The following is a 24,850-nucleotide window of genomic DNA, read 5'->3' as shown; positions in this document are numbered from 1 at the left end:
CCTCTGGAGATAATCCAGTCCAACACCCCTGCCATGGCAGAGTCATGTAGAGCATAGGAATGCGTCCAGGTGGGTTTTGTATGTCTCCAGAGAGGGAAAATCCATTACTTCCCTGGGCAGCAGTTCCAGTGCTCTGCCACCCTAAATGGAAAGAAGTTCTTCCTCATGTTGAGGTGTAACTTCCTGTGTTTTAATTTATGGCCATTGCTCCTCATCCTGTCGCTGGGCATCACCAAAAAGACTCTGGCATCCTCTTGAGACCTGCCTTCGAGATATGTGCATGTATTGCTGACATTCCCTCTCTGCTCTTCTCCACACTAAACAGGCCCAGCTCCTGCAGTCTCTCCTCACAAGAGAGATGCTCCGGACTCCTGATCATCTTTGTGACCCCGCTGGACCCTCTCCAGTAGGTCCTTGTCTTTCCTGTACTGAGGACCCCAGAACGGGACCTAGCACTGTGCATGTGCCGCACAAGGCAGTGTCCGCGGAGGCGGGGATGGAAACGGCCAGGATGAGACATGGAAAGGCTGGAAAAGCGCCCGGGCCACGCCTGTCTCGTCACACGGCTCAGGCCCCGCCCCACCCTGGGGCGCGCGCACGCGCGGTGCCGGGGGCGCGCGGCACCTCCCCGTTCTAGTAACTTCCCCGTTGGACTGCGTCATCACGGCGCGCGACGGACGGGCCGTTTCCGGTGTGGGGGCTGCGGCGGGAGCGCTCCGCTGGAGCCGCCGGGAGTCGCCGGAAACCGCTGGGAACCTCGGCCAGGCCCTGCCGTGCCCTGCCCTGCCCTGCCCTGCCCTACCCGCGGCATGTCGGAGAGAGCCGAAGATCCCGCGGGGGGCCCCCCAGACTCCCCCACCCGGGACGCCGCCGGTGCCACCGAGCCGCGGATCATCAAAGTCACGGTGAAGACTCCCAAGGAAAAGGAGGAGTTCGCCGTGTCCGAGACCAGCAGCATACGGCAGGTGAGGGGCGGCGGCGGCGCGAGTCGAGGGCCCGTCCCGGTGACGAAGCATCTCCTGCGCGCTCGGGCCGCACCGGACGAGCCCCACGGCCGATCCTGGCCCAGGAGAGGAGCGCTGCCATCTGAGGTTCGCGGGGGCACTGGAGAAACTCCTCGTCCCCCCTCCCCGGCTTCTCTCTTCCCGGTTGCACTACAGAGAGTCTGTGATTTTATAGACTGGCCTGGGTTGGAAGGGGACCTTGAAGATCATGCAGTTCCAACCCCCCTGCCGTGAGCAGGCATACCTTCCACTAGACCAGGTTGCTCAGACCACCATCCAACCTGGCCTTGAACACTTCCAGGGGTGGGGTGCCCACAGCTTTCAATGCCTCTCCACCCTCACAGCAGAGAATTTCTTCCTGATACCTAATCTAAACTTACACTACTTCAGTTTGAAGCTATTCCCCCTTGTCCTGCCACTACACGCTCTGGTAAATAGTCTTGCCCCATCTTTCCTGTAAATTCCCTTCTGGTACTGCAAGGCTGCAATTAGGTCACCATGAAGCCTTCTCTTTTCTCTTCTCATTCTGTAAGTGTGAGTTGTCCTGGCGAGCTGACTCAGTTTGGCAGTAGTTCTCTCACTGGCTGACTAGCATGACTGTAGAAAATATATATATAGTCACCAGCACCTCTGCAATTCCAGTGGTTCTTTTGGTCTAACACTGCCTTTAAAAACAGCAAATAGGCCTTCGTTTTAAGGAAGTCGTATCCTTGTACTCTGTTTGTAAAATTTGCGGTCTGCTGTACTTAAATGTACTAGTTATGGATATGATACTTAGCATGGCACTATTGTCATATAACTGAGTTATTACAATTTTTGTGAAAGTCAGTGCCCCACAGTGCCTCTGTCTCAACGGAAGTAGTAGCACCTACTGATTCGTCATTACTGTTTCCTGCAAGTCTTCTGGTTTTTTTGAAGGTTTGCCATGCAAATATTGACTAGAACTTCATTTATTTCAATTAGAAAGCTACAAATCATAGAAAAGGTGTAATCAAAACATAAAAAGCAAGAGTCTCCTGCTTGTGAAGGATGTAAACGTTGCTAGATTCAGAGCCTCCTGCAATTTCCTTAGGATTTCCCATTTTTCTCACTGAAATGTCTCTAAATGTGGCAAGTCTGTGTTACTCCACATTTTTTTTAGTGTGGCTGGTACTGCACACCTCATCAAAAAAAGGTTACCTATGTGAGAGTGCCATTAGTGTCTAAATACAGAACTTGAAATCATTCCTTATGCATAAGCTGAAAGACACTGCCTGGTTATCAGAGCAGGATACAAAAGATGAAAGTTCCCAAGTATCAAATGTAGTGTTACCACCTTGGCTAACCTGTTAGACTCTTGCTCCACCTAGTTGCTGTGAAGAGAGAAAATGCTGATATTTCTTTCCATTTTTTTACCCTTTTGTCTTTTTTAGATTCAGGGGTCTTTTTTGTTTGGTTGGGTTTGGTTTTGTTTTTTTTTTTCACATCAGTATTTAGTCTATATGTGTCCCAGACCCAAGTTTCATTGAGGGCTTCTCTCCAGCTGCCAGTGGGTTGAGACTGCTCTCTTGTCTTAACTGGTCTTTTGGCAGCTACAGTATTGTGTGCTATCAGCTGCTCTCTCTGCAAGCTTAATCTAGGCATTTCTCCCAAAGGTAAAATGATTGTGTTTGCTTTTTAATGTTGTTCACTGCTTTCCCAGCAATCTCAGTCTGAAAGGGGTTCTTTTCACTTCTGTGTTCTCCATAGATTTGTGAGCAGCATCAATGCAGTTTTTGTATAAGTCTTTGCAGTTTGGGGGCTTTTTTTTTGTTTGGGTATTTCAAAAGAGAAATTCATAAGTTGAATCTAACCTGAGGATTGCATTTGTCCTGAAAAGCAGTTAACAATTAGTTTGTATCCTTCAGGAATTATAAACAGATTTACTTAAGATGTGAATTTCAGAATATATTTGACTTTAACAAGTTTGTTTTAGATGTGAATACTGGTGGAGCTACCAGGTTTTCAAGTAAGCAGTTGTCTTAAACTGAAATAATTGTACAACCCAGCAAGAGCATGAATTTTTACTGAAAGCAGCCATGCAAGTTTAGGGAGTTAATAGAGCACACTACATCAAATGTCTTTGTTGTCCACAGATATCTTAGCTCTGAGTGTTGTCTCTCTTGGAGCTGCTGTTAAAAGATTAGATCTGCAGTTATATGTTCATTCCTGTGAAGTAAGATTGCACCAATGGGTTGACCATTTGTGTGAAGTCTCAGGCAGTGTGACAACACTAAAAAATGCACTGTCTCCGTAGTGTGACTAATGTTGGCTGTTTCTCTTAAAGTGTAAAAATGAGCTTTTGATAGTAATAGGCATCAACAGTAGATGTGATGTTTCTTGAGCCAGCCTTGAAAATAGGTTAATCTCAAATACCAGACAAATTGAACATCTGTCCAAATGCATCTGGAATCTGCAAGTTGTTTGTGGGGTTGAGATAGGTGGGCCAGTAACTTGCAGGTTGTTAAAAAAAAACAAAAAACAACCTAGTAGAATAAACCCCATTCAGTTGTGTATTTCTGTAGCTGATATTATGACTTAGTGAGTTGACTTGTTTATTTCTCTGCAGTCATTTCAGAATATTGCCAGAACAATAACCTGGATTTTCTAGGAAAATGTTTTGGTTCATCAGGGCCAAATTTAGGGCTGCACAAATCATATTTTATGTTGTTCCATTAGTGTAAATCAGGCCTGCAACATTTCTGTCAAGATTTTTTCCTATATTAGAAGACTTCAGGATTTGTTATTGCTGATCCTGTGTTGTGCAGCTGGAACAGTGAGTATGCAAGTTGGAATGGAAAGTAACCTTCCAGTACAAAGCCACTCTGGGAGGTCAGTTGATTTCAAGTGTCTGCCTTTTTTTCTTTGAAACCTATTTGATTGTGCTGAACATAGTTTGGCTCAGTATTAGGACAAGGACCAAATATTTGCTTTCTTGACTGGATATGGTACTGATCTTGCTCAGTGTAAAGACTTCATGAGTACGTGCTGGCTGAAGATGAATACCTATAAACGGGTTGACTTAGCTGACCCTGACAGAATTGATACTAGAATATCAGCTCAGTAAGACTGTCTCTTGTCCTAATTTTTTTTCTTCCATTTATTTTCTGAGTTCATGGCAATATAACCTTGCAATTCTTGCCTAGCAGAGTTGATTTAACGTGTTTTGGCAAATAAAAGGTGCACTCATGTTAGGAACAACTTATGCCTTCCTGTCTTAGTGAACAACTTGAATTGTTTGAGTGGTGAGGTGTTGGAATCAGTTACATGGAAAACAGTTTTACCTTCATCGTTTAGACTATTTACACAGAGAGATAGTTTTGAAGAGTTAAAGCTTTCTGAGGCTTCATGGTGCTCTTTTAATGCCTCATGTTGACATTTGCAGTTTATTGTAACTGGTTCAGAGTTACTGTCCACCAGTGTGTAGCACACTACAAGTGGTGCAGTCTGTGAACATCACAACTATGAAACAGGGTAACATGACTAGCTGTGTATTATTAACTTCTAGGCCAACAAAGAGTGGATATAGTAAATCTGCAGTAATAATTTCAGAAGCTTGTAGTTCTTGCAGAGAATTGTTGTCAGTCCTGTAATTATATGAAAATTTCATAGCAATGCCCATCTGGAAAACTTAGTGAAATTGAGTTTACTTCCACAGAAAACACATTTGATTCTTTTGAGGGTTTGGGGTTTTTTTTTCCATTTTTTAATTTAACTTAAACATTTAATGGAATTTCTCTTCAGTGTGAAGTATAGTTTTCAGTAATAGCATATTTAACAGCTCGTAATATATTTTTAAAACTAGGTAAACACAAACGTGCTTTCTGTACTAGAGTAAATTACAGATAAAAACCCTGACCTACAGAATTATATGTGTAAATGTATACACATTGTGTAGAGACTCTGCTATTTGTCAAATAGAGATCTCATAAAGTTGTATACTTTGAGTCCAGCTCATGGTTGATACTTTAAATTCAGAAATCCAGGGTTTCATGTTTGTGCCTGGTTCTTACAATCCCAAATTGGTAGAGTTCTGCTTTATAAAGATCACAGAGGTGTAAATGTTAAAATAGGACATTGGGTAATTTGGTAGTGGAGCATCTTTCCTGGCTTGCATATGCTTTTAATATTTTATGTAATGTTTTACTTTTTAGTAATGTTTTACTTTTCAGTTTAATTTCAATTTTCTTAACCTAATCCAGTTCTGGTTTGCTGTTTTTCTGTAAGCCAGGGGTTACTGAATGGTACAAACAAAGGAGGTTGAAAGTATATATTGGAATCCGACTTATTCTTCTTTTCCAGGATTGTGATTTAGCTTTCTCTTGACAGTCAAGGCACTAGAGTGCCTGAATTGTTTAGCATTAGGTTTTCCATCACCTGGTGTCTCAGTGCATTGGAACACATCCATGGGAGTCTTTATGGAGTCTGCCTTGCAATATACTCTGGTTCATATTTCTTAAGCTGTTTAGTTTTTTCTTCTGATTTTGGGAACTTGATTAAAATTGTTTTAGAGTGATGGTAGGTGGCCATTTGATTGAAGAAAGACCTTCAGAAATAAATGTATAATGACTTTCCTGACAGTTGGCTTAGTTAGATGTAACTCAAAGGTATCAGTTATCCGACCATAGCACTCAGCAAACGTTTTCTGATAAATAACTGGCAGATACAGTAAAATAAGAAAACCTATTTAAGTAATACTATGAAATGTCTTGTGCGTAGATACTTATCTGCATAAAAGTAACACCATAATATTCATGTGTTACTTCTGATTATTTTTTTTTTAAACTTTATCCATGTCAGATAGGGCCTGCATTCCTCCTGTGAGTTTGTTTTGCTAAAATCCATCACCTTCAGTCAGCAGTATCGCAGAGTTTTTAAAGATTGTCCTTTACACAGTTCAAAATTGCCAACAGCACAGAAAACCTTAATAAATAATTAGCTGTGGTAGAGGTGTCATGTTAAAATTTTTAGAGCCAGGCAATGTTTCAACTTAGTGACAATAAACCTTGGCTCTGTAAAAAGGTCCCTGTCTGGAAGTAAAGTTAGGGCAAAATATTAAGAATTTGGAATATATGGTGACATGGTGTCCTGATTTTGAGTGAGATAGTTAATTTTCTTAGTAGCTGGTATGGTGCTGTGTGTTTTGAATTAAGTGCAAGGATAATGTTGATAACACATCAACGTTTTGGCTCTTGCTAAGTAGTGCTGCCATAGTTTAGGAAGGGTTCTCCCCAGTTCAGTGCCCCCAATGAGACTCTCTGAACCACATGCTGCTCTCTCTTGCTTCTCTGTTTTCCCCTCTCTCTCCCCAGTGTGTCAAGCTGAAGAGAATTGGAGGCACAAAAGGTGAAGATCATAGGTTGAGATACAAACAATTTACTGGAAACAGCAAAGAGATAACCAAATGAATAGTAACAGCAACAATACCAATGACAGAGGGTACAAGAAAAGGAATGATTCACATGGGAAAAAAATACCCCAGTAATAGACAATACCAGATGGCTTCTTCCACCGTATTTTCTCCACCAGAAGCAACCCCTTCTCCCCAGAAGAGAGTCCCTTTCCTCTGCTGCAGGCAATGACTTGAAATGCTATAGAATAACCAGCGGGTTCTGGCAATGCAAAAAGCCTCCTGGCTACTACAAAAATTAACCATTTCCTGGCCAGAACCAGGATAGTGCTTAATCTAAATCAAGGAGTTGACAGTTTGCTTGCTTTGCCAGTGAGCAGGTACACAAGAAACAGGAAGGGAGTAGATTGCCAGATGCTTTTATGGGGAAGAGAAGTATAGCAGACCATTTTTCCTAAGTCAGAGCTTGGAGAAATGGAGTGGCTTGGTGAAGGATCCCTGGAAGGAATAGAACTGGCTAGAACATGAGTCCTGAGCCCTTTCCACTACTGTGCACTGCTGCACTTTTCCCTTTATGGACTGCTTATGTCCTGTCATTTCAGAGGTTCCAAAGTCGTGCCGAATGAAAGTGAAGCTAAGAAGAGACCTAACATTTCCATTGCATCTTGAGCAGGCTTTTTGTGTAAATATGTCTCAGTCGAAACTGGCTTATTAATCTCTGCAGTTTTATTATTGTGACTGGAAAGAAATCTAGTGTGCACTTGAATAATGCATATATGTTGTCCTAAAGGTTGTTTCGTGGGTCCTGGTATGTTGGCGGTTGCACTCCTGTCTTACCGTAGTGTTGGTTTTGCACGGCAGCCTACAGCTTCCTTGGGGTGGGGCGCCGGAGGGGGAGCAGCTGATCTCCTCTCTCTTGTGTGCAACAGTAGGACACAAGGAAGTGGAATGAAGCTGTGGCAGGTTCAGATTGGACTTCAGGAAAAGATTCCTTGCTGGGAGGGTTGTCGGTCCCTGGAACAGGTCCCTTGGAAAGTGCTGGCACCAAGTGCGTGGCACCAAGCCTTTGAGAGTTCAAGGAGCTTATGGACAATGCTCTCAGTCATATGGTTTAGTTTTAGGTAGTCCTGCAAAGAGCAGGGAGTTGGACTTGATGATCCTTAGGGTTCCCTTCCAACTTGAGATATTCTGTGATTCCTGTGCTTGAACTGTACTGTGTTGTGCTTATATACAGGAGCTACAACAAGGACGTTTGCCCTGGAAAAGTGTCCCTCTACCTCTGCATGGCCCCCTTCTTCAGTCACATCCTGTTCTTTCCAACAGCATATTATTACCAAAATCCTTGGTTGTTACCTACAATTCTTGTCTCTTATTACCAACAATCCTTGATTGGCTCCACAGCCATCTGGCATCTAGACTTTATAGCTATTAAATAAGTTAGCATGAATATTTTCCCACATGGATTTCTCACTTTTTCTTAACAGGGTAATTGGTTTTGAAAAGTCTAAAGGGTGATGGGAATGATTAGACTAGAAAAGAGCCTCAAGGAAAGATTAGCCTTACTGGAATCCCTTATTTAAAGGGAAACAACAATTTGTTTGTGTTGTCCATTGTGGAAAGGACAGTAAAGAAATAGGATAGTGAAACACTGAAATAAGTTTCTTGGAAAAATGTTGCTGGGGACCTCAGAGAACAGACTAGATAAACATGATAGAAATAATTCAGATAAGTAAGCCACTTGGGAAAGGAATGGACTAAGTGACTTTCTGGAATACTTATAAATCTAAATATTGCCAATATAAAGGCTGACTCAAAAGTGATTTCTTCAAGAACCGGAACTAACTCAATGTAGACTTTTAACTAACCAAAGGCAACCTCCTGCACAAACACAGAGAGTTTTAATGTGTATTGTCTCTTGGACTCTCTTTTTTTTTTTTAACTCTGTTTATTTTTCTCTTCCTGTGCTATAAAATATTTCAATTAGTGACTCACCTTCAAAGCATAATACAGTGGTATTTTACTATTTTAGTCCTGCCTATTATAAAATGCAATTATTAATAACTAGTTGCAAGATTAATATTATATTTTCCTATATGGAATGAGAATTCTGTAGGATGTTGGGGATGTTTTTTGAAGTATTATGGTCAACTTAATTTTAAAATTTTAAACAGGGTGAGCTTCTGAAAGACTTTCTAACTACCTGGAATTGTTTTAAAATTACTTAGCGTGCAGACTAGTCTTGTTGCATACATTTATCTGGCATTCTTATAATCAAATTAGTCCTTAACATTTTTCTTGGCTATATTCCTTTTAAGTTTTGTGAATTTTTTGTTTTTGATGAGAGTATTTTTCCAGAGAAGAATAAATTTCAATTAGAACTCATTCAAAGCAGAACTTTGTTATTATTGAGTAGGAAGGCAGGAAGGCATAGAGTGGGCTTCTGTGTTCAGTTGTTTCAATGGGAGTATAATTTCTTAGTGAACTGAAAAATGTAGCTATTCACCATGCCCTGGCCTGCAATTTATGCTGTATTTTATGTAGCTATGTCATGTGTTGAATGAGGAAGCAGAGCCACCTAAGGTGTAACTTTTGCCTCTGTGGGAAGGAATGCTGATTTTGACACATGGAAAGAAGGCAGCAAAAAGATGTCCAAGAAACAAGGATACTCATTTCCAGCAAAAGTCTAGACAGATTTATCCTACTTGTGACATTGTATCCTTAGTCTTTCAGCAGTGGATGGCTTCAGTGGTGTGCATGTATATATATTAGTGTGTATGTACTTGCTAGTATGTAATTATATACATACTTGACCATGTGCATATATATGTGTGTGTTTAAGTAATGTATATAATAGTATGTATTTGTTTTCATGGATGTATGCCTGATTGAACATGCAGTAGTCTTTAAGAAAAATCAGATTTTTGTTGTCACTAGTTATATGACTAGTGATCTAGATGTGAAGTTCTTCTCATGTCCTTTTTTTGTATGAAAAAGAAATATTTCCTATCTTTCTCTGGAAAAAAAAGGTTTAGAAAACTTAATAAAGTATTTCTAGTTTGTGTAGTGCAGGTGAGGTAATATAGCAAATGTAAAAATAGCTTGTTCTTAAATTTAAAAAAAAATTACAGATCAGTATTCAATTGCATAAATGTATAATACTAATTTTTTTGTTTAGTTCAAGGAAGAAATCTCTAAGCGTTTCAAGTCCCACACTGATCAGCTTGTGTTGATATTTGCTGGAAAAATTTTAAAAGATCAAGATACTTTGACTCAGCATGGAATTCATGATGGACTCACTGTTCACCTCGTTATCAAAACACAAAACAGGTAACCTTAATGATGAGTGGTCATTTTTACCTCTAAGAAGTAAAAATACTGTGAATTCTTAATAGCTTTCTGTAGGACAAACCTAGATTTGACTAAGTCACTTTAATCAGCTGCTTAGTTACAGCTGATGCAGAGTAACTGTCTGAAAGTACAGTGCTCTTTTCTTTGGTTTATCTTGTATTTTAATTGGATTCAAATTCTAAATACACATCTCCTGCCTTTTTTTTTTTTTTTTTAACTTCTTGGGCTTAGTGCTTGCAGTGTTTTGGCTCCATAGTTCTTAGATATTTAACTCTTACTCTCTGTAGATTCATGTTGTGTAAGTTTTCTTTTCATGCATGAAAACTTTCAGAAAAGCTTTTTTCTCCTCTCTTGTCTGCCCTTCCACCTCCCTTCCCCTCCACTCTCCTCTTCCTTTTCTTTCCTCTGCAGTGAATTATCTTTCCTCGTTTTACTAACACAGTGAGTAAAGACTGACTGTTTTGGTAAAATGAGGAAAGAAAATTTTTAACAACTGCTTTAGTGCAATGAATTTCTCTGGCTGAACAGACTTTCGATTTGGGCTTTCTGAGGTATGTTTAGAGTGATGGTGAGAAAGTTGTATCAGTTGAGCTGTGTTATCTGCACTTCCTGTGAAGTGCCCAAAAATCATTTCAACAAGTAGAGGAATAGATCCCTCAAATGTAGCTTGCTTAGTCAATAGCATGTTCATTATCTATACTGAAAGTGTTCTTGCTCCTGTTCTACTTAGGTCTTTCCTATTTGTGATGAGGATCTCCTCTTACAGGAAAATGTCAGATGTTGAAGGAAAGAGAATGGAACATAGGAGAGAACAGAAAAGCTTTCCTTTTCCAGGCCATACCAAGTCACAAACCCTTGCTAGTAACATTAGCATGAAATATAAATGCTTGCTGAAATTAGTAGCATTAGCGTTAAACGGAGGTACCTTCTGAAATTGTTATCTTCAATTCCATGTTCACATCCTGGAGGGATTATCTTCTCTGTTCTGGAGTCAAAACACTTGTTTGTACTGTCAGGGGTCTCCCTTCCCTGTCCTGTGCCGCCTCTGCCTGAAATTTAGGCTGATACAAGCCTCCATGCCAAACCTGTATACAATTTTAGTTAATACTGCCATTCTGTACCTTGTTTATCTGAACTACTATTCTACTGTTGCTGGTTTTTTGTTGCTTTTTTTGAGCGTGGCAGAGAGGCTCCATGAGTAGTGTCAGCAGGATGTTTTTGATTGTGCAGTCTTCAGTGGGTTCAGAGGTTGGAGCTACAATAGCTATACATACTGAAGTACCAGTGCCAGTCTCTGGTACCTTCTTGGACTTGGCCTCTGGGCGAAGGAGCACTCATGAACAATGCCACATTTATGGCTTTTGGGGAATTTGTGGTGACTCTGGATCTGTCCTATCAGCATGGCAATCCATCTCTTCACTCTCTCTCACTTTTTTGCATAATTTTAGAAGAGTGTATTACTATTATCTGCAGAATGTTTTAATCATGTCTTGGACAAGGAAGTACAAACAAAGTCTGCATGTGCCTATGCTGTCTTCAAATGAGGCGTTAGTATTTTCACCCACTAGCTTTGCTTGAGTAAAGTAAAAATATGCTCCTAAAACCTGCTAGAGAGAAATGTCAGCACAATGAAAATCACCTCTGCGAAAGTATAACGTTATCCTGAAACATCTTAATATTCTTCTTGCTGAAATACCTGAATTTTATGCTTGTCCTGAAAGACAAGATTTAGACCATGCTGGTGTGGCCTGGCAAGTGCTGATTCTTGGCCATGAGTATCAAGATTGATTTGTTCCCAACCACTTTACATTATGCCATTTACTTTTCTGTTGACTGTTGCAGTTACTGTTGCTGCCATATGTCTAAATAGACAAGGGTTCTTTTCCAAAACTGAATCTGAACATGATCTTTTCCCTTCTAAACAATGTTAGGTGTGTAACTTTCAAATAGGAATCTTCATATGTTCCAACCAATACTTGTTGAAAAAGAGATGATTTTTAACTGTGCTACATTTTCTAGAATGATACAAACTTTCAGTGTAGTCTTGTAACCTGGCTTATGTGGTGTTAGAGTAGCAATGAGTGATTAGCAATGGGCAGTGAAGATGCACTGGATTTCTGAATAGAGTTCCAGGTCAACACATAATTTGTTCACGAGCAACAGGAGGAATCATAATGGCAAAGTGGATATAAAAGATGATGTGCACTTTACAGGAGTCTCACTCAAAGACTTGAAGCTGACAGGTTTGACACTCACTCCAACCATTATCTTCAGAGTGTGTACCCCAGTTTCCATGGAAGAAACATGAACTGCAAGTTTCAGTCTCATCTACTTTTCTGTTGTGCTTTTGAGAACCTTTCGCGTTTGTTACGTGAAGAGGTATAGTTGCTTCTCAAAACAGTTTCTCAGTTGAAAATACAAATAGGATTTTATTCTTATTATTTTTCTTTTGCTTATGGAGAAGAGATTTATGTGTTTTCTAGACTGAAGAAAACCAAATATCTCTAGCAGGAGATTCACAGTCAATATAATAATCTATAATCTTCTTCATTCAAGTTACAGCTCCTTGGCCAATGGTACTTATCTTGTGTTTGCAGTTGCTGTTAATGGAGTTAGAGAACTCTTAGAAAACCTCAGGAAAGCCTCTGCATCTGAGCCATCTCTCAAGCATGGGGTTTTTTGGTATGGTTGGGGTTTCTTTTTCTGATCTTCTCTTGAGTGGAGCAAGCACAGAATTTTATTATAGCAGAAAGATACTCCAAGATTAACTGAAGTATGAAATCTAGAGTACTGTCAAATTTTCAAATCTGTGCGAGTTTTACAAGTTATTTTATGCTGTAGTACTGCAAATACAGGCATTTATGAGATTGATTGTTGAACCAGACTGGAGAGCTGATTTGGATTTCAAACTAGCCTCTTTTCTCTTTGAACAGAGAGGTCAAACTGGCTTTATTCAAGCTCAGTTCCTTGATCTCTTTTGTTACATGACAACACCTGTGTTTATGCCTGCAGTAGAAAGGTGTGGTGAGTATTTAATATGGGCAGCCTTTAGTGCCTGCTCTACATTCTGCTGGCCTTAGCTTTGCGTAATTACATTTTCAGCCTGTTCTTGAAGTCTTAAAGGTTATTGAGTCTGATATCTAGTGAAATGCAAAATTAACTGAATTTCACATTCCGTAAAGCTTCCAGTTAAAGATGTGGTGTGAAACAAATGCCACATTAAATTTATTGGGCTTTATTTCTTCAAGGCGCAGGCATGTAATCGGTAGTATTTGAGTATAGTGGCGTAAGGCATGGATCCTTAAAGCAAGGTAAGGACAGAGGAAATAATTCATTGGCAGGCATCCCAGGATAGGATGAGAAAGTCGTAATGGCTGCAGTGGTAGCCATCTGTATTTTTAATATTTGAAACTAGTGTTCTGAAAAATTACATGTGTCTGAGAAAGATTTGTTTCAGAAAGCCATCCGCGGATAACTGGTTTTTGAGAAAGAATCAAAATGTAATTTAAGATTCTCAAGTATAATACTATTCCTATGTTAAATGGCATTATTTAAAATAACTTTTTAAACTCACAGGTTTTAAAATTGCTTTTGTAGATCACAAGACCACCCAGCTCAACAAGCAAACACCACTGGGAGTGCTGCTACCACATCAACATCAAGCACTAGTACTTCAACACCAGCTTCAACAAATAGTAACCCTTTTGGCTTGGGTAAGAATTTTGGTTAGGTAGCATTGTAGGTGTCTTCTCTCGGAATCAGGTAATTGTCCCCAAAGCTTTTTTCTAATATAGACAGAACTTCAAAAAACCCTCCAAACACACCAGCCAAAAAATTGATTACAATTATGTTTCTAATTGGTTGTAGAAGGTTTCTGATGTATAAGTTACCAGAGGAAAGTTGTTTCCTTAATTTTATACAGAATCACAGAATAGTTTGGGTTGGAAGGGACATTTAAAGGTCATGTAGTCTAACCCCCTTGCAGTGACATATTTAACTAGATCAGGTTGTTCAGAGCCCCATTCAATCTGACCTTGAATGTTTCCAGGGATGGGGCACCCGCCACCTCTCTGGGCAAACTGTGCCACTGTTTCACGACCAACTTCAGACTTGTACCTTTCACCTTCAGTAGTAAGGTGCTACTGATGTTATATTTTAGCACTATGGATAATGAAACTCCTTCCAGTGTTCTTGTGCTCCTTAAACGTGCATCTGAATTCCTGTTATCCGAGAACTGATGAATCATAGAAGTTGGACCTTTTACACGAAGCAAAGATCTGCAATAGAAACAATAAAATTGCTGCTAATCTTACAATTAAGTATTTCTCAGGTTTCAAGTCTGATAGTATTATGAGTCTTCGCTTTTATGAATAAAGAGGCTGCAGTCTATTGACTTAAAATAATAACATATTTTCATAGTTGCAGTCGAGTTTTTGTTTCATTCTTTTTCACCTTTTTTGCATTTGCAGAGTGGTGTAGAGGTAGATTGGAAAAGCCAACCATAGTAAGGAATTGATTGTTTGGGTTTAAATGGTTCCTCAGTCTGACTAGTACCTGAAATTTTTTATTTGACTCAGCCAAGGAGAGCAGTTCAAAACATAATTAGCTCTTGGTGTATTACTGCCAAGAGAAACTCTGCTTTTAATTAGAATACGGAGTATGACTCATATTTGGAGTTCTCTCTTGGTTTTAGTCTAACCAAGAGGAGACAGATAAATGATTTTTACAAATGCAGTTGGTAAGTGTTGCTGGAGGGGGTGAGACCTGGACCTAAAGCCCCAAACTCAAACATCTCTTGTATCCTGGCTGTGGAAAATGAGAAGAAGAGCTATTAGAATTGTAGCAAGTTATATTTAAGATACAGTTTCTTGGATTTTTGTTATTTAAAGAAGCAAACTCCTAGTGGGTGACTCCTTAACAGCCTTGCAAAGATGGGACTTGCCATTCATTTTCATTTTTTTTGAAGTGTGGGATATGTTCAAGTATTTTGTATTTAGAAAGGACCTGGATGTGTTTGGAAGTATACTAGAAACTGGAAGTTCAATTATATTTTTTTCATCCTCTTAAAGGTGGCCTTGGAGGTTTGGCAGGTCTGAGTAGCCTGGGCTTAAATACTTCAAACTTTTCGGAGTTGCAAAGTCAGATGCAACGGCAACTTATGTCCAACCCAGAAATGATGGTTCAGATAATGGAAAATCCATTTGTTCAGAGCATGCTTTCAAATCCTGACCTGATGAGGCAGTTAATTATGGCTAATCCTCAAATGCAGCAACTGATACAGAGAAATCCAGAAATCAGTCACATGCTGAATAATCCAGATATAATGAGACAGGTATGTAGAAAGATCTGTTTATGACCTTTGATTATACTGTAACTATAAACAACAGAGCAGGAATTGAACATGTTTAGTGGAGTGTGTGAACATTCTTGAAGTATTTAAGCTTATTCAAAACCCATAAAAGGTTGCCATAGACAACTAATGTTTATTTTTCTACTTGCTATTGTTCAAAATAGGCTGATAATTCAGAAAATGCGCAGCATAGTTTTGAAAGACGTTGAAGACTGTATAGTTATGTCTTCTGAGGCTAGAATTGGATGTGCCTGTCTGCACTTAAAACCTGTTGTCTAGCCAATGAATTTAACAAAAATAATTCTCCAAAATACTAAATATTTTCATTTTGTCTCACTTCTAAATGCTTTTAAAATTAGATGATACATAAGATATGTTGTGTTGCAGAATGTATCAAAACCCAAATAGATAAATAGATGCTTTTTAAATTGTGTGTATTTATTTTAAAGTTCATACTATAGGTTGCCTGCTGTAATGGTGCTAGAAATAATAAGAATATATTGTGTGGAAAAGATGAAGGAAGAAAAGAGTTCATTCAGGAGTTTTCTTATGTTCAGCCAGTCTTCCTGACCCAGTCTGTTGTGGTAGAATGCTGGCTAAACACCAAATTGTGTTGGCTCACACTTAGGCTTGATTCAACTTTGATCATAATTTCGAACTGGGTTAGACTGGGATAACTGAGATATTGCCGAATGCTGATGTTTTCACTTTAGAATGGATTTCTTATTAATACAGATTAAACGTTCCACTTCTCTAGACACTAGAACTTGCTAGAAACCCTGCAATGATGCAGGAAATGATGCGAAACCAGGATCGGGCCTTGAGCAACCTTGAAAGTATACCAGGGGGATACAATGCCTTGCGACGCATGTACACAGATATTCAGGAGCCAATACTGAATGCAGCACAGGAACAGGTGAGAAAAGATTACAAATTACACCAAAAGTGAATATTTCTTTTTTTAAATAAAAGCATGTAAGTAATGTAAATTTCCAAATGTGTATTTGCCAAAACATTTCTTGAAACTCAGAAGTTGTTATGTAGCCTTTTATTCTTGAGAGGGAAGAACTTTAAAAATCCTGTATTCTTCTAAGCCTGAAGAAGGATAGGTATCACTTTGTGTGATTGAGAAGCTATTTTAAAGTTAATATGTTTCTGTATTACTTAATTTTTAATTCCTATAATTCTTTGCCTTAAAATTTGGAGGTGCAGTAAAATCTTTTTAAGGGTGTGTTTAGTAACTTCGAACTGAAGATGAGAAGAAAAAAAGGCTTTGAAGTTGGAAACCAGTATACAAGATACCATCTTACTGTGATAAAAATACAGCGTAGTAGCAACACTACTTACAAAAAGAAATATGATTTAATTTTTTGGAGGTCCTAGGATGTCTCAATCTTAGTGTCTTTTCACAATATTTACCTTTAGTTACTGTAGAATCATGAGTATAACTGATTAAGACCTGTAAACATTTATCTTCGTGATTCATTTGGAAAGGTAACTTGTTGATGATACGTTTGCTTTCCTTTCTCTGTAGTTTGGAGGTAACCCATTTGCTTCTTTAGTAAGCAATGCATCAACAGGAGGGGACAGTCAGCCATCTCGTACAGAAAACAGAGATCCTCTGCCAAATCCCTGGGCTTCTCAATCCAGCTCACAGACTTCCACAACAAATACCAGCACTAGTGGTGAGAGCAGTGGCAGTAGTAATGCTGAAAACAGCACTTCTGGCACTACAGGACAGAGCTCAACTGGACCGAATTTGGGGCCTGGACTAGGAGGTGTGTTTGCTACTGCAGTTGTATATATTTGCATGTACTTTGAAGCTTGATGAAATGATTCTTTCATTAGAAAGAGAGTTTTTGATTTAAAGTTTTTATTGCTATTTACTTTTGTAGAACATTTTACTAGTATCAAAGTTCTCTGTAGAAAAAAAATATGAAAAATAATTTAGGGCTATAATAGTGTTACTTAAACACTGTTTAAATTTGTCTTAACATAGCAAAAGTAGGGAATCTCTAGATGAACTGTGTTTTTTTTCTATTTCAAGGCAAATGTGAAAACAGCTAATAATGTGGATATATAATGGGACTGCTTGGATACAGCATCTGCCTTAGCTTCTGTGTTAGCAGATGTGTCTGTGTTAGCAGAAGAACAGTAAGAGATATATTTCAGGGTCTAAAACACATAAAAACCAGGTGGTTGTATCCTGGTTTTAGATAGTCTGGTGGTAGTCAGGATGTTTACTAAAGTGGCCTTTTACTTTTTTTAAGCTGGTATGTTCAACACACCAGGAATGCAGAGCTTATTGCAGCAGATAACAGAAAACCCACAACTTATGCAGAATATGTTGTCTGCACCCTACATGAGAAGCATGATGCAATCATTAAGCCAGAATCCTGATCTTGCAGTACAGGTAAATTGCATTTGGTGTATTTATTGTGTGTATTGAAGTAAAAAAAAACCAAAACACAAAACCCAAATAGCTCTATAGCTATGTGTAGTGAATGACCCTGTTTTTAATGGTTATCTCTAACTCACTGAAATTATTACGTACTTACATTTAACAGTTTGTCACAGTGAGTTTCTTCGATCTGTAATTGGACATCATGCCTGGCATGCTTCTAAAATAACTTGTAAGGCTATGTATGTTTTGTATAGCCCTGAACTTGTGACCCAACGTAAGAAACGGACAAAACAAATGCTTTGGTAAATTAAGGTGGATCTATTGGCAAATAAATACCCCCACTAACTTGGGAGAAGTGAAGGGAGGGGACTTGGTGCCATATCTAGATATTACTCTGTTTTTAACTTCACTTCTGTGACCTGTGCTCCCTCTAAAAATGGAGATGCTGTTTTATGAATGGTATTGTAGAAGTGCTTTCAAATTTTACTTAAAGCAGTAATATCGAAAGTCAAATCCTGAACTGAGATTGAAAAAACATTTTCTATATTAGATACTCACTTGGAAATATCCTTGACTTAAGGAATGTTTACAGGGAGCTATTACTTAGATCTGTAGTTGAGGCTGAGCAGAAAAGGATTTTCTTTTAACAATTGGCAAGCCTACCTCATTTGTATCTGGAAATTCATTCACTTAAAAGATGAAAAACCACAACCAAGCAACACCAAAATAAAGCAAAACACCTCCAAAAAGTTTTGGCCAAAGGAGAAGTAGATGATTATTATTCATGAATCTGAAGTTATTTTCGTTGACTATTACTGTGTCAGTAGTTGTTGTAAAACCTCCTGTGGATTTTACTGCTTGATCATTGAAGTTAAATATTTTTGTCCTATAGATGATGTTGAATAATCCTTTATTTGTTGGAAATCCTCAACTTCAGGAGCAGATGAGACAACAACTTCCAACTTTCCTTCAGCAAGTAAGATGAGATACTAGCTGTTATTAAATGTCTGCAAGTCAGTAAGCAATATTTTAAGTAAACTGGTGCCTGTCTTGGTTTTGGCTAATAGCTAGATTTTGCAATATATTCTTATTAACTTTAGAAACCAAGTCAGATTGTCCCTTAATAGTATTCTTGCTTAATGTCTCCATCCCTTTCAAAAAACTGACTGTTGTCTGCTTTTAGATAGAACAACTACTTAGATTTGCTCTTGCTTTTTTGCTTAGGTGGAATAATTGTTCTTACTACACATGAGCCACGGAACGCCTGTTTGTGACAAGATTTATTTCACAAATTAAAAGGATTAGTACTTTTCCCATTACTAATTAAAGTTTCACTATGCTTTTCTTACTTCTTCAAACCTGACTTATATATTTGGAAAAGAGATCTTACAGCATGCCTTGAAAGACCAAAGTCATTAGCTAATTCAAAAGAAGTGGTTTCTGACATTTTTTGCCCGTAAAGATTGTCTTCTCCTTAACATTGTGCTTGCAGCCCAGATATCTGCTTGATACTAGTTGACACAGTGTGTAACAGTACTGTGTTCCATAAATAGGAGCAAGCATGATTTTTTAGGAATCAAAATCCACTGCATGAATGCCATCATTAGGCAGTCCTCGCAGATCAGTGTAAATGTACACTGCCAAGATCTGACTGCACACAGGAAGTTTTTTAAGTAAAATAATCAGCACATACTTGAATTATAGTAGCAAGTTCAATGTTTAGAAGATACTGTTTATATTGTTTCAACCACGTAAATGGTTGTGGTGTTTATAATGCCACTGCTTTGTGATGATTCAGTAGTATCTGAGCTAGTACCACATGTATGTTTTGAAATATGTGAATAAATGGTAATTAATGAATGTACAGTAAGAATCATTTCTGTTTTATGTGGGTATGTCCTGTCAGTATCACTGTGGAGTTTATCAGCTAGTTCTTTGTTGTATTCACTGTGTAAGGTCAGGTGAGCAACAACATTAGCAGGTGAGGTAAAGTCAAGAAATACCTGGGTATTTTCAGAATGTTGATAATATTGCAACTTGTACTTCCTTGCTTATCTACTGGTGTTTATATCATGGGGTTGGGACACAGAAACCATAGAGTCTGCATAATGGAAGGCGTCTTTTGCGATGAAGGGCAATTGCCCAGCAGAATTAGGAAAGAATTGCTGCTGCAGTTAATAACATTAACAGATAAGATCCAGGTCACCTAAGTGCTCTGAGAATAGTTGGGCCACCATTTCTGTAAGACAGCTTCAAATATCAGACAGTAAACTAGTTGCAGCAGTTTTCATTGGAGAACCCAAAATCATTTCCTTTTTAAAATTTAAGTAACCTTTGCCATCTATATATTTAGTTATTCTTTGACTATCAGGAAGATAAAAATCTAAGAGATGAATGGAGAGTAGTAATTTGTGTGCTGAAGTCTCCTTAGGCATCCATACTCCAGAGCAGAGTTCTTCATGTCCTCTTCTCCAATTCTGCTCTGCACCAGAGGCAGCTTAATCTGTGATTTCTATGTGAATCAAAAGGGTTTTTCCAGCAAAAGTAATTTGGTCTACTTGCCATGGGAAGGGGGCTAAGATTAATAAGCCTGTATGTTATTTGAAGTAGGTCTGGCTACCAAAACTGTGTCATTTGTAACTGAAACTTATTTTTCACTCATCTGTTGCGTCTCTTAGCAGAAGTGAGCTTAAGCCACTAGTTTTGAGTTTGTATCTAAAATAGTCAGGTTTTTGAGTGCTTCAGTTCAGAAATGAAAAGGATTTACCTTTTAAATCATTAGTGGATGTGAAAGCAAAATTTTAATTGAAGTCACAGTAGAGTGAGAATCCCTGAATGTTATACGTTTGCTTGCTTGTATGTTTTGCAATGTATTTTTTTACATTTCAGGTTGTGAAGGCACTGCATATGAGAAGATGTGTACAAATAGTCATGACCAAACTGCTGTGATCTGAAATTAGCTAGGAAAAAGAAATGTATTATTTTTTCTTAGATATCTGTTGGGCAAGTTTCATCACATTGAGCATTGTTGCTTACCAGTAGTATGATAACTGAAAATAGGATACTAATTCTAGAATAATGGTGTACTAATACAGACCTATGGCTTTGAAAGATTGAGCTCTGTAATGAAAAATACTACTCCTTGTGTACTTGTCATTTGAAAGGCTTTGTCCACATCTAGAGAGTTCATTGATTACTTTCTATGAAAGTTTTCTCACAGAAGAAAAGATAACTAAAGGATTTCTTGTAAATAATCAACTACAAAATCGAAAAACAAGTTCTGAAATTGTGTCAGATTCTATAAGATGATAAAAATTAACTTGGAACATCTGCATATGATTAAGAGTTTCTCTCCTTTTCTTAGATGCAGAATCCTGACACATTATCAGCTATGTCAAACCCTAGAGCAATGCAGGCTCTGCTACAGATTCAGCAGGGCTTGCAGACATTAGCAACAGAAGCACCGGGGCTTATACCAGGGTAAGAATTGATTTAGACAGGAACTTTTCCCTTGTATTGTTCATTCTTTTTACATTTAGAGATTTATGAAGTTTTTATTAAACACTCCTCTTCCTGCCTCTTTTTAGTTTAACTACACTTGTTTTAGAATCTCTCACATTTTTGCCTGCTGTGTACTTCTAAGCAGTGATAACTGATCTTTCTCTTAGTACTTTATTTAAATTGTCATCCCCTCTTTGACAGAATTTGTACCTAGTAATTAAATAAATGAGAAGAGACAAGCTAGTATTTATTATTCAAGTGGTGTATTTCTTTTTCTGTAATTTATACAGATTTAATCCTGGTTTAGGTGGATTGGGAAGCAGTGGAGCTCCTACAGAGTCCACTGTACCTAGTTCTACTTCAACTGAAAATACAAGTCCAGCTTCAGGAACTGCTGAACCTGGTCACCAGCAGTTTGTCCACCAAATGTTGCAGGCACTTGCTGGTGCAAATGCTCAGGTAAAGTACGTCACTATATTCTAATGTTTTGACTTTTTACTTTACTTTTTTTTTTGTAAACCACTGGAAAGGAGGCTGGTAATTGAAGGGAGGGTTCCCTGGATGCTTCTGGTCAAAGGGCAGCAGAGGAGGCTTAAAAGTGCTGTTGCAGCTGTGCAAGTAAATACTGAAAAACCACTAAATTTGAGTAAAAGTGTGGGTTGATTTTTATATACTCATCTTCATGCCCTAGAGTTTCAGAAATGTTTGTACAGATTGAGGCAGATCGAGGTGATAAGATTCATTGTGTAGTGTGGGTTCAGGCAAGAGTAAAGCTTAAGCATATTGAACATTGTTACCTCTGTGCTCTTTGCCTGTATTGCTGTTACTCTTTAGCTGTAACTAAATCTCTGTCCCCCTCTTTGGAATAGCCACTCTCTGCCTATTTGCAGCCTGAATTTGTACACTAATATCCTGCGGTTCCAGATTGCAGTGCATTTTGTTAACATACTGAGTGGGATTAAAGGTTTCCAGAGAGCTCCAGAAGTCAAGCAGAGGTAGCAACTTCCAGTAGGAGTAGGGTTTTGAGCAAGACTGGCCTTAAAGGAGACATGCTGTTAACTTCTAGGAGTGTTGCGTGAAACAGCACCCTTGCGCTGTGGTACCTACCCTGTGTAATGGCAGACTCCTGGTGGAAAGGGCAGTCCTGCTTTTCCCTCTTCATTTCATGGAGTGACTTAGTTCAGTTTGCTGATCTGACAGATTTTTTTCTCTTGTTATCTAACCACTTGAAAGCGTTCATGGGTGTTACTGTAGCAAACCATATTCTTGTATGTTTTCACTTATGCTGTCGAATCTTACCTTACTGAGTCAACATTTTGTTTAGTTTTGTTTGAGAGAAGCAGGTTGGGGGGCAGTTCTTAAATTTCAGCTTACATCTTCATTGTACTGGTTTGTAACCATATGCAGATTTTAAATACAGGTGGTAATTTCTTGATGTGTGAAAATGCTGAATTAGAACAACAGAAAAATTAGCAGTAGCCGCACAAGTTTTGTGTACCAATCTAAATTGAGTCATTGCTTTTAAAAAGTAACTTCCCAGCATGTTATTTTCTTATAATTGTTCTGATTAAAAGAATGCCTCTGAAGGTCCTACCGTTTAAATAATGCATATTTTTTCCATAAGTTTGTGTAAGCAGAATTTTTCTATAAAGCACAGCTGCCAGTTTGCCTTAGCCTCAAGCTTTCTAACAATTAAGATTTTGGTGATTTTAGTCAACAAATACTTGGAGTGTTACAAAAGAGACAATTTCTATGGCAAGGAAAAATAAGGCCTGTGATGGTCAATATTGGTGACAGCAACATCATACTCTTTGCTGTTCCACATTACTAGGCTGAACTCTGTTTCATCTTTTAAAAAATACATATATACATATCTTTAAGAAATGGATCATGGGATGTAAATTTACTCAATTTAATTTTAATCCTCTTTTATCAAACAATCAGTTTTTCCTGCAGTCATTTGGGAATGTTATATAAGTGTAGTTACTCTTTAGATTTGAAGGTGCTGACTTGTTAAAAAAATTATTCAATTGCTAATTGAATTTGTCAGTATATATTTTTGGAACTTGAAAAAGGTATAGTCAAAAATTAGGAAAGACAAAGCGGTGGAGAACCAAACTACATTTAATTTCTGTATTTTGCTATATGCATATTACGCTTTTATAGTTCAAATTTTTTTCTTAGCAGTTACAAAACCCAGAAGTTCGATTTCAGCAACAACTGGAACAGCTGAGTGCAATGGGCTTTCTGAACCGTGAAGCAAATTTACAAGCACTAATAGCAACAGGAGGAGACATCAATGCAGCTATTGAAAGGCTGCTTGGCTCTCAGCCTTCATAGCAGTGTTTCTTTTAACTTTAAAAAATGTAATTTATTTTTGATAACAGCTCTTAAATCTTTCAAATTGCTTTATTTCATTCTGACTCTTGGGATTGTCTTGTTATAACTAAAACCAGCCTGATGCATTTGAAGGTGGAGTGCAGTAGTTTTCTTCAAACAGTGGGAATCAATGCATCTTCACTTTCTTGAATGCATCAGTTATTTTGTTCTGCATTATTTGTGATTTTTTTGGAAACAATATCAGCTTTCACAGTTGGATGAACAAGTTTTGTCTGACCTACAAATGGCCAATGTATTTACTACCTAAACAGTATCCTTTAGTAGTAATTTATGTAGATTACAAATAAAAAATGAAACAAATTAATTGAAGCTGTGAGTACCAATACTGCTTATTGTGATTTTGGCATGTTGTTTTTCTTGACTAGCAAAATGCTGGAAGATTTATACCACTTGAGTAATGTACCATCTTTTGCTTCAATTTGTATAAACACAATATATACAATGCAGACAGCTCATTTCTAGAGATTTACACATTACAATAGAATGAGATTGTAAGTAATGGGAAAAAAATAAAAACCAACCACCCCCGCAAACACCAAAAAAAGAACACAGGAAAAAAAGTCATAGGACTTGGATTTGGTGTAGAATCTTCCAAGATCTTTGGTAACCATTTCAGAAAAAATGCTTAAGCAAGTTCAGTTAAAATATACTAGAATTACTGTTCTGGTTGTCTCTTTACAGTTAACTGTGCAGAAACTTGCATTATAACATTATCTCAGTATTCACAAAGATTAACTGTAAATTACTTTTGTCATTGTGCAAATTAAAGGGGGCAGAGCCTTGTGCTCTGGAATTGCTTCTAAGGCTTTTTGTCTTGTTCCACTGAGATTCTAACATATTCTGATTTGTAATTGGAGACATTATTTTCATTCCTGGTCATACGATACTCTAATTACTTTTAACCACCAAATAAAAATACTGTATAGCTTTTGAGTTTCTATTGGTAGTTACTTCTCTTGTGCACAGGTAATAAATGAATTAAAAAAATCTTTAAGCATCTTGTCTCTGTGTGTTTGTAGTTGATCCATTCTCTAGACTTCAAGATGACTGTCCAGCTTCAGAGCATTTGAGTGCAAGCTCTGGAAATATTCATCAGCTCTGGGCTAAGATTAGTAAACAACTGTTGGAGTGTGAGATGGAGGCAAGAGAGTAAGAGTTGCATGATGTTGAAGACTTCTAGCATAGAAAAAGTGGGGATAGAAGAATAAAAGTTTAAATGAATAACATCTGCTTTTTATTGGTCTTTCGTGTCAGTGTATTTGTGAACATACTGAATTGTATTGCTTTTAAACACTTGGTTTGAGCACTCTTCTTTTGACAAGTATAAATTCGATTTGCTTGAAAGCAGTGCTTGCAAGTGGTTTTAAGTTACCCACTTTGAGTTAAAGTTGTTAATCAGTCTGATGAAACAGAATTATAATGCAGTATAATGGGAGAAGTTAGCACACTTCAGCATATAGTGAAATTTTAAAAAC

The 24,850-nt window shown here is 38.1% G+C and overlaps 1 protein-coding gene across 2 annotated transcripts; it reads left to right on the top strand.

The window, feature by feature from the left end:
• The first annotated feature begins 809 nt into the window (after positions 1-809).
• UBQLN1 (ubiquilin 1) lies at positions 810-24,372 on the top strand. 2 transcript variants are annotated; one of them, XM_027670781.1, is made up of 11 exons: positions 810-965; positions 9,548-9,699; positions 13,318-13,433; positions 14,790-15,052; positions 15,828-15,986; positions 16,605-16,848; positions 17,341-17,483; positions 18,367-18,450; positions 20,839-20,954; positions 21,266-21,434; positions 23,163-24,372. In XM_027670781.1, the coding sequence occupies exons 1-11, from the start codon at positions 810-812 to the stop codon at positions 23,313-23,315; spliced, it is 1,755 nt and encodes a 584-aa protein (XP_027526582.1). In that variant the 3' UTR covers positions 23,316-24,372. The 2 variants fall into 2 exon arrangements, with proteins under 2 accessions (XP_027526582.1, XP_027526581.1); XM_027670780.1 differs by having other exon boundaries at positions 23,160-24,372.
• Positions 24,373-24,850: the final 478 nt, after the last annotated feature.

The sequence above is a fragment of the Neopelma chrysocephalum genome, unplaced genomic scaffold, assembly GCF_003984885.1.
Source record: "Neopelma chrysocephalum unplaced genomic scaffold, ASM398488v2 Primary Assembly neopelma1_96936, whole genome shotgun sequence".
In the NCBI taxonomy this organism is placed as follows: domain Eukaryota; kingdom Metazoa; phylum Chordata; class Aves; order Passeriformes; family Pipridae; genus Neopelma; species Neopelma chrysocephalum.
This window is presented reverse-complemented; position numbering and strand designations above follow the sequence as displayed.